The 9,272-nt window shown below is 35.7% G+C and overlaps 1 protein-coding gene across 1 annotated transcript; it reads left to right on the top strand.

Moving 5' to 3' along the window:
• The first annotated feature begins 884 nt into the window (after positions 1-884).
• Positions 885-2,580, top strand: LOC137637896 (KRAB-A domain-containing protein 2-like). Its single transcript, XM_068370007.1, has 2 exons — positions 885-2,016; positions 2,522-2,580. The coding sequence occupies exons 1-2, from the start codon at positions 885-887 to the stop codon at positions 2,578-2,580; spliced, it is 1,191 nt and encodes a 396-aa protein (XP_068226108.1).
• The last annotated feature ends 6,692 nt before the right edge of the window (positions 2,581-9,272 follow it).

The raw sequence follows: 9,272 nt of genomic DNA, 5'->3' as shown, positions 1-9,272 counted from the left end.
ACACATATTGATAACAGTGCCCACCGGGAAGGGTTTCATTACACGAAATGGGAAATTAAACTATTTTTCATTTTCGACTGTTATTTGCCAACATTCAAGCTTGTGGGATAAATGAATGTTGGTTGTAAATTCACTGGTAACTTCTGATTTCAAACATAAAGAATTACTATGTACAGTAATCCTTTTTAATAGCAATATTCTTATTTATGATATCCCTAATGCCCTCCCAACTTTCTCGAATTCCATTCATTCAATCCGTATTAATTTTTCCTTATACAACTTTCTTTCATACCTCCAGAAATGCTACATTCACATCATTTTACCGTTTTAGTGAGTCTTGCTTTTCAAACTAATTTATTGGGGTTTAGAGATTCATTTTACCAGATGTTTTATATATATATATATATTATATATATATATATATATACATATATATATATATATATATATATATATATATGTATATATATATATATATATATATATATATATATATATATATATATATATATATATATATATATATATATATATATATATATATATATATATATGTTACAGTCAATCTATAAATCCAGACAATTTGTAAAGTGACTGATTATTTCAGGTAATTTGTGAACTGCCTAGTTCACCTAGTCATTTTATAAATCAGCTGAAAATCGCAGGCAATTTACAAAGTGACTAAAATTTTGATAGATTTTCTTGGCATAATGACTAAAATGATCCTGTGTGTGTGTTTTAACTAGTTGTTGTCCTCTCACTGCCATTATAGGCAAAGGGTACAGGCGTCTGCGGGCTGAACAGCTAATTAGAGCAGTTGTGTGTTTGCCTTGTCCTTGACACTGTCCTTCCATGAGGTGTAGGCTAATTTATTTGGGGAAGCTATGGCGTGTTCCCAAGAAAATTTCTACGAGAAAGTGATGTTGAAGAAGAACTCTGATTCAAAGTCATTAATACTAACTAAAATTGAGTACTACAATCTGATAGAGGAACTCAGAGTTGCATCAAGTGCAAAAAGCAAATCAAATCGGCAGTATTACATCCTTGGACGTTACGAAGTTCTTCAGTGTGGTGGTGTTGAAAAGTTAATAAAAAAACGTAAGGCTGAAACTCAAGAATTTGTTTATTTTGTACACGTTGAGGATATGTTTGAAACAATAAAACGTGCTCACATTGCTACGGGACATGGCGGAAGAGACAAAATGGTCAAAGAGGTGTCAAAATATGCGAACATAACTAGAGATACTTCAGAACTGTTCAAATCTTTGTGTGTTCAGTGTCAAAAGAAAGGGAAGAGATGTGCGACAAACGGAGTAACTGTCAAACCGATTTTATCTAAGGATTACGGTTCACGATCTCAGGTGGACTTTGTTGACATGCAGTCTTGCGCCAAAGGAAAGTATAAGTGGATAATGGTGTACCAAGATCATCTAACAAAGTATTGCATATTGCGCCCCTTAACTTCAAAAAAAGCCGCTGAGGATGCATTCCAGCTAATGGACATATTTCTAATGTTCGGGGCCCCTCAAATTCTTCAGAATGATAATGGTAGTGAATTTACAGCATTGGTAATTTTGGAACTCAAACTTCTTTGGCCAGACCTGTTGATTGTTCATGGTAAACCAAGGCATCCACAGAGCCAGGGATCTGTTGAACGCCTTAACTGTGATATAAAAGACATGCTTATTTCATGGTTAGGGGATAATGATACATCTGACTGGCCCATGGGTCTCAGGTTTGTGCAGTTCCAAAAGAACTCCAGTTACCATTCTGGAATCAAACAATCTCCATACAAAGCACTCTTTGGTATTGACGCCAGAGTAGGTCTACGTTCAACTGCACTTCCAGAAGAAGTTTTGAGGACAATGATCACTGAAGAGGATTTACTTGGAGCTTCCAGTTTCTCCTCTGACTCTACTCGGCCAGACGAATCACCCGAGTTCACGAACCCTCCAGACGATTCACCTGAATGTTCTGCTCCTCCAAATGATTCGCCAGAGGACTTCGCTCAGCCACGTAGATGCAAAAAAATAAATAAATAAATACATAAAAAAATAGATTATTAAGGAAAGAAAAGTAACTGCATTAATTCTTTGTTTTCGTTTATGCATATGGTTCATCAGAGAGCTCTGCTCCTCCAAATGACTCGCCAGAGGACTTCGCTCAGCAAGGTAGAGATGGAAAAAAATACTGTTATAAAATATAACTGATAATTAATTTGGTTAAATTTAATTTTGTTAAATTTCAAACTACATGATAAGTCTATCACCATTAATTATTTCTTTTTATTTTGCTATTAAGGAAAGAAAAGTAACTGCATTAATTCTTTGTTTTTGTTTAATCAGATGGTTCTTCAGAGAGCTCTGCTCTATAAAAAAATCTTTTGTTATAAAATCTAAATATTAAACTAATTTGGTTGAATTCCAAATCACATGGCAAGTCTATCTCCATTGATTAAATGTTCTTTTATTATTAAGGAAAGAGAAGTAACTGCATTTATTCTTTGTTTTCCTTTATTCAGATGGCTCAGCAGAAGGCTCTGCCTATCCAGTCAGTCCAATCTGTGGCCAGAATCCTTGAGGAAAACTTCATCAGCTCCAAGAAGACATAGCACTTCACCGGTCCAGAGCATTAGCTGGTCAGATAGCTCAAGCTGAGCGCATGGTCAAACGTAGTCGTTTAGAACACGTCCCAGGTGAGCCAGGAGATAACGTGACAATTCCCATCCCGTTAGTTGATCGAGGGAAAGGTGATCCACGAAATGTTATCGGTGTTATCCTAGATCGTAACGAAAATGACATGTATCGAATAGGCGTGAGAGATGGGATACTCAAGGGGCGCTATAGTAGGAGCCAATTTGATATCTGCAGCCATCAACTGTATAGTATTGATGAAGTAAGTGCAGACAAGGAAATAGGACTTCGTCAGGCAGTACAGCAATCATCTAGGTTTGGTGGTCAAAGTTATGCCAAGTGCAATTGTACTGCAGGCAAGAAACAGTGTCAAACAAATCGCTGTAAATGTTACAAAGAAGGTCACAAGTGCAATAGTCGGTGCCACTCTAGTTTAAATTGTAAGAATAAAAAATCATATAATAATAAAAATGTCGCATTTTAGAATTAAGTTTTAATTTTGTAATTATCTCGTTCCTCGGGTTTTAGAAAATATAGATTTACTCAAGAAACAGGTTTGTTTTTCTGTCTGTTCAATACGGTGCCACTCTAGTTTAAATTGTAAGAATAAAAAATTATATAATAATTAAGATGTCTCATTTTAGAACACACACACACACACACACACACACACATGTTCTTCGGCCGGGTGTGGTCGGAGAGTTGTGATCCATAGCAGGATCATTTCAGTCATTATGCCAAGAAAATCTATCAAAATTTTAGTCACTTTTTAAATTGTCTGCGATTTTCAGCTGATTTATAAAATGACTGGGTTAACTAGGCAGTTCACAAATTACCTGAAATAATTAGTCACTTTACAAATTGTCTGGATTTAGAGATTGACTGTAACATATATATATATATATATATATATATATATATATATATATATATATATATATATATATATATATATATATATATATATATATATATATATATATTTATGATAACCTAAATGATCTCTATAATCTAAGTTTATTTGGAAAATTGTAAAATATGTCAGAAAAAGTGTTGTGCCATTCATATTTAATGATATGGATATAAAATATAAATCCAAAAACAAAGTTTATTGCCTAACTATGCAGTTAAAGTATGGAATTTAGTAAGCGTTCGGAAATAATAAGGAATTTTGGCAATGAATTATATTAGAGTGAGATTAACAACAAAGGGAATAAAGCATTACTGATAAAAGGATTTGGTCTAAATTCCTTATCATTCTAAAGTCAAGCTTGTATCCTTATATACGTATAAAAACACATACACACATATACATACATATATATATATATATATATATATATATATATATATGTATATATATATATATATATATATATATATATATATATATATACATATATATATATATATATATTATATATATATACTTATATATATATATATATATATATATATATATATATATATATATACTGTATATATATATATATATATATATATATATATATATATATATATATATATATATATACAGTATATATATATATATATATATATATATATATGATATTACTTATATATATATATATATATATATATATATATATATACTGTATATATATATATATATATATATATAGAGAGAGAGAGAGAGAGAGAGAGAGAGAGAGAGAGAGAGAGAGAGAGAGGAGAGAGAGTAAACATACACTTTTTCAGCAAAAACCATTTGGCACTATCACGCATATGGTATGTAAGGTAATTTAAATGTAATAGGTGTTAACAAAAAATTTTGTTAAAAGGTATTTTGAAAGAGACTTGATAGTTGGAGATATGTGGTTTCTTGATAAGAATATCAATAAGCCTACATGTATATTTAAAAAGATAAATTAATGAAGAATGCGTTTATTGGACTTTGCATAGAGGAAATGGAATAGTAATGTAATAGATGTAATGGTACCAAAAGGAAAGGGTGGACCCTCTAGTCATTATTTTGTCAAAGGAAATGTTAAATTACAGAATGATGTTACGAAGAAGAATCGGGAAAATGTGGCTGAGCTTTCTAATTTAGCCTATCAGGCTGGATATGGACAATATAAAAAAGCACACAAGGAAAATTTAAACAATAGCAAATGAAATATGTGGAATTTCATGATGGGTTAATAAGAAAAGTGAGGTGGATTATGGATATAGAAGGGAAAGAAAAAGGCATTGCGAAAGTTAGCCGTTAGGTTTTAACTGAGAGGCGATGCGAATGCAACTAACTTTATTATTTCAACAGATAGTGAGTTTATCTACAACAGAATCAGGACTAGAATGTCACAAAAAATAGAAAATAATCTATGAAAGGACAGGCTTAAACAGGCTCTGTTAACAGTAAGGTGTAGAGAGAGATATACAATAAAAAAATAAATACCGTTAGAGTTTACGAGTGCATGTGCAACACGTGCGGTGCATGGCTGGCCACCTAAATAATACATACATGTGGAATAGGTATGCCCTGCTCTTGAGAGGCATACTATAGGTGGGTCATCTTGCAGGAAATACGCAGGTTTCAGGAAAAGGTCTTCTTTATCACAAATATTTATTAAGAAATCCTTCTGGTTGCAACGGATCATGAGAAAAGGGCCCATGTAAAAGGGCGTTAGTTGTGGCTTACTATTGTCCCTGCGCAGGAAAATGTACTTTACAGAGTTTGTCGGTATGTGTTGCTTAGCTGGGGGCTTGTAAGTGTGGCAGCATAGAGTAAATTTTCTAACAGATTGCCATACACCATTTAGCCGGTGAGACATCCAGGGTGTCTTTAGGAGTAATCCTTAACCCCAGGACCCAGGGAAGCTAGGTAAATCAGTTGGAGTCCTTGCAACTGGACATCAAAGCTGTTTTGAGGGTGCGATGAAATGTTCAACCATTTGCTGGCATATGGATTGTAGGCGGTAGTCTGATGCATGGTGATTCCCAGGAGATTTGCTAATGAAGTTCGCAATTGAGAGGTGAAAGTAGTACTCCTGTCAGAAGTAATATGCTCAGGGAGACTAAATCTCGCTAACATTCCTGAGAGTAAGGCAGATGTGCTTGAACCAGACATTTCAGTGTTCATGGGAATGCCTACAGGTTAACGAGTAGAGTGGTCGATGACGGTAAACAGGTAAAAATGTCCTTGTGATGTCATAGGAAACCTACTACGTCCACGTGAAGGTAAGCAAAAGGACACTAAGGTTGAGGAAAGAGGCCCACTCCTGAATCCGTGTGTCAATGTACTTTTGAAGTTTGGCATGAATTACAGGTGTGGACCCAATCCTTAGCATCCTTAGTAATGTTGAACCAAAAGAACTTCAGTAGCTGTGCATTAGATTGGCTTGAGGGATAAAAAAGGCCATGAATGAAATCAAACACCTATCGGCACATGGGAGCAAATATCCATGGTCGAGGTCTACCGGTACAGACATCACAGAGGAGGGTGGTGTTTGAGTTGTCAAGGGCGATGTCTTCCCAACGAAGGGATGTGCAGGATGTCCTACATGCTTGGTATTCTGGATCTTTTCGCTGGGCTTCTGTTAAGGCAATACAATCCAATCCTAGGTGAATGGCGGCCCATGTGTTTCTTGACAGGGCTTCGGCAACGGTATTTATTTACCCATAGACATGTTGAAGGATGCAATTGTATTCAGCCTCTGTGGAGAGCTGTCGGCAATCATGTGCGGAACAGGGGATTGGACTGTAGAGTGAAGGTGTGCACTAGAAGTATGTGGTTCATGCGAATGACAAACAGCAAACTTCTAATGAGTGGTGGAAGTGATGGACAGCTAAATGCACCACCAGCTATTCGTGGTCGATAGTTTAGTAGCGGATTCTGCCTTGGACAGTTTGCTACTGAAGAAGGCCAATGGGCAGGGCATGCCGTTGACTACCTGCTTGAGTACTATACCAATAGGGACATCACTGGCTTCGATGGAGAGAAGGAAAAAAGGATGAAGGACGGTAAAAGTGAGAGCAGTAACAATTGATAGGGCATTCTTTGCATTGCAGAAGGCTGCTTCTTGAAGGGGACCCCACTTCAGTTCTTTTTGCTAGCCCTTAAGAGAGGCATAGAGGGGAGCAAGAGTTGCAGCGATGGCTGGCAGGAAAGGGTGATATTACTTGAATAAACCCAAGAATTCTTCCAGTGGTTTGATCATCAAGGGCATGGGGATGTTCTGAATGGCTGCTACCTTCTCAAGGAGGGGATAGAGGGATGTGGTGCCCTAAGAACGATACTTCGTTGGCGCCTAAGGTACGCTTGTTATACCGTACTACAAGGTTGGTCTATTATAACTGAAAGGCCAGTGAATGCAACTAACTTTATTTTAACAGTTAGGTTCCGAACAAGGGTTTCACAAATATTAAACAAAAAATCAATGAAAAGATTGGCTTAAACAGGTTCGGTTAACAGTGAGGTGTAGAGTGAGATATACAATAAAAAAAGAGAATACCATTACAGTGTACAAACGTGTGTGCAAAACGTGCGGTACAGATTATAGTAGAAAATAACGGGAGAATGAATAAAAGTTTATTGAAACTAAAAATGAGACTTTGTGGTGCACTTTATGACAAAATAAAATTTATTTATAATCATACCGGGTGTTAAATAGGGCTCTGAAAAACTAAATTGAAGAACAAAAATAGAAGTCATTTTCAAGAAATAAATGGGGAAAAGCAAATAGGAACTTTATAAAACTTATTTTACAAGACAGAATGTACCTCAAAATGATAATGGAGAGATAAGGTCTATGATGAATCTAGGGTTAGGTTGACCAATAATGATTTAGTGAAAGAATTTTAATTGTGTGGCAAGCTCTTGAATAAGGACTGTTGGAGACTCTTAAGAAATACTATGCATTGATTTGATTACAATTGAGTTATTGTTTACCAGGATGATAATGTGGCTGAAGGACAATCATAGTTTGTTAGGTAGCTCTGGAAAAAGAAAAGAGTTCTGAAAGAATTGGTAACTGCTTGGAACTCGTATACATCAACTCCCTGGCCGTTTTAACAAGTAAGGTTGGTTTCTCCAGTTGGGACATCTGATCATGACTTGATTTCATTAGTAGTGAAGACTAAGCAGCCTGTCCCTGATGTATCATACTCATGTAAGATTTATATGAAATCTCAAACAGACTGGAATGAGATTTTGCATGATCTTTTGGGCTTTGATTGGTCACAATTGTAAAGTACTTTTAATCCTGTTTTCCCTTAGAATGAGAATATAGTCAACATAACTGATTGGTGTATCTCTTCTCGTGGGGTAAGGTACTGAGTGAAGAACAAACCATGGTTCAATGATGATTGTAGATATGCTTATTTGGAGAAGCAGGAGGCCTATCATCTTTAGAAGGGTAACAGATCAGATTTGCCCTGGAATAACTGTAGTCAGCTTAGAGCTTCTGCTCAGAGAGTTTATGCTTCAACTGAAAAGGAATACAATGTAACCCGGAGCATAAGTGGTGGACTACCCTTAAATCTACGCTCTTTGGTGTAGATGCAACAGTTCCTTCTGTTACTTAAACCAGGTGGCTCTATCCCTCACTGTCCAAAGGAAAAGGAAACCCTTTTGGCAGATGTGTTTGACGGTAAGTAGAGTAATAAGAAACTTGAACTTCCTCATTCCTGTTTTCCTGGGCTAAACTAACAAGTTTAGCTTTTTGATCTCGTGAAATTAATACGCTGTTGATGGACTTGGATGCTTATGGAAGTGTAGACCCAAATGGTATTTTTCCTATGTTTTTTTTTATAAAGACTGCAGATTTCTTAGCTCCAAAGTTGTATGTAATTTTAAGCATGTTAGCAAGAAGAGGAACTTTTAGCACTTGGTGGAGAATTGGTAATATTACTACACTATGTAAATGTGCTTGGGGTAGCTCAAGTCCAACTGATTACCTGCAAATTTCCATAACTCGCATATTATCTAAAGTTTTTGAAAGTCTTTTGGCAAAACGTTTTAATAGGTTTGCTGAAGGTAGTCATCTATTCCTAGTTTGCAATTTGGTTTTCATAAAGGTTTTGGAGCATGTGATGCCCTTCTTGCAGTCACCAATGCTGTACAGATATACGTTGATTGTGGTCTGGAAGTTTGTATGATTGGCCTTGATTTTAGTGCTGCCTTTGACCGTGTTAACTATGACGCCTTTGTTTTCAAACTCAAACAGTTGGGAGTGGGTGGGTTGTTTCTTAGCATCATTATTAGATTTTTAAGTAATAGATCGCAAAGAGTTGTTGTTGATGGGCACCATAGTGAGTATAGGAATGTGATATCTCGGATTCCTCAGCGTAGTGTACTTTTCATTCTATATACTCATGACATGTGGTTTGGCCTAGAAAACAAGCTTGTTGCATATGCAGATGATGCTACTCTCTTTTCAACAATTCTAACTACTGAATGTAGATTTGGTGTTTCTGAATCTCTTAATAGAGATCTAGCTAAAATTAGTGCAAGGTGCAAATTATGGGGTATGAAGTCGAATCCTATCAAAATTATAAGTAGGGCAAGGGCAGTGGCTCCTCAACATCTGGATCTCAGTATTGATAATGTTTATTTAACTTTGTATGACTTTTAAAATTTTTGGTGAGAATTTCGACAATTTACTTTTGGTGAACACATTA

Source organism: Palaemon carinicauda, chromosome 1, assembly GCF_036898095.1.
Source record: "Palaemon carinicauda isolate YSFRI2023 chromosome 1, ASM3689809v2, whole genome shotgun sequence".
Lineage (NCBI taxonomy): Eukaryota > Metazoa > Arthropoda > Malacostraca > Decapoda > Palaemonidae > Palaemon > Palaemon carinicauda.
This window is presented reverse-complemented; position numbering and strand designations above follow the sequence as displayed.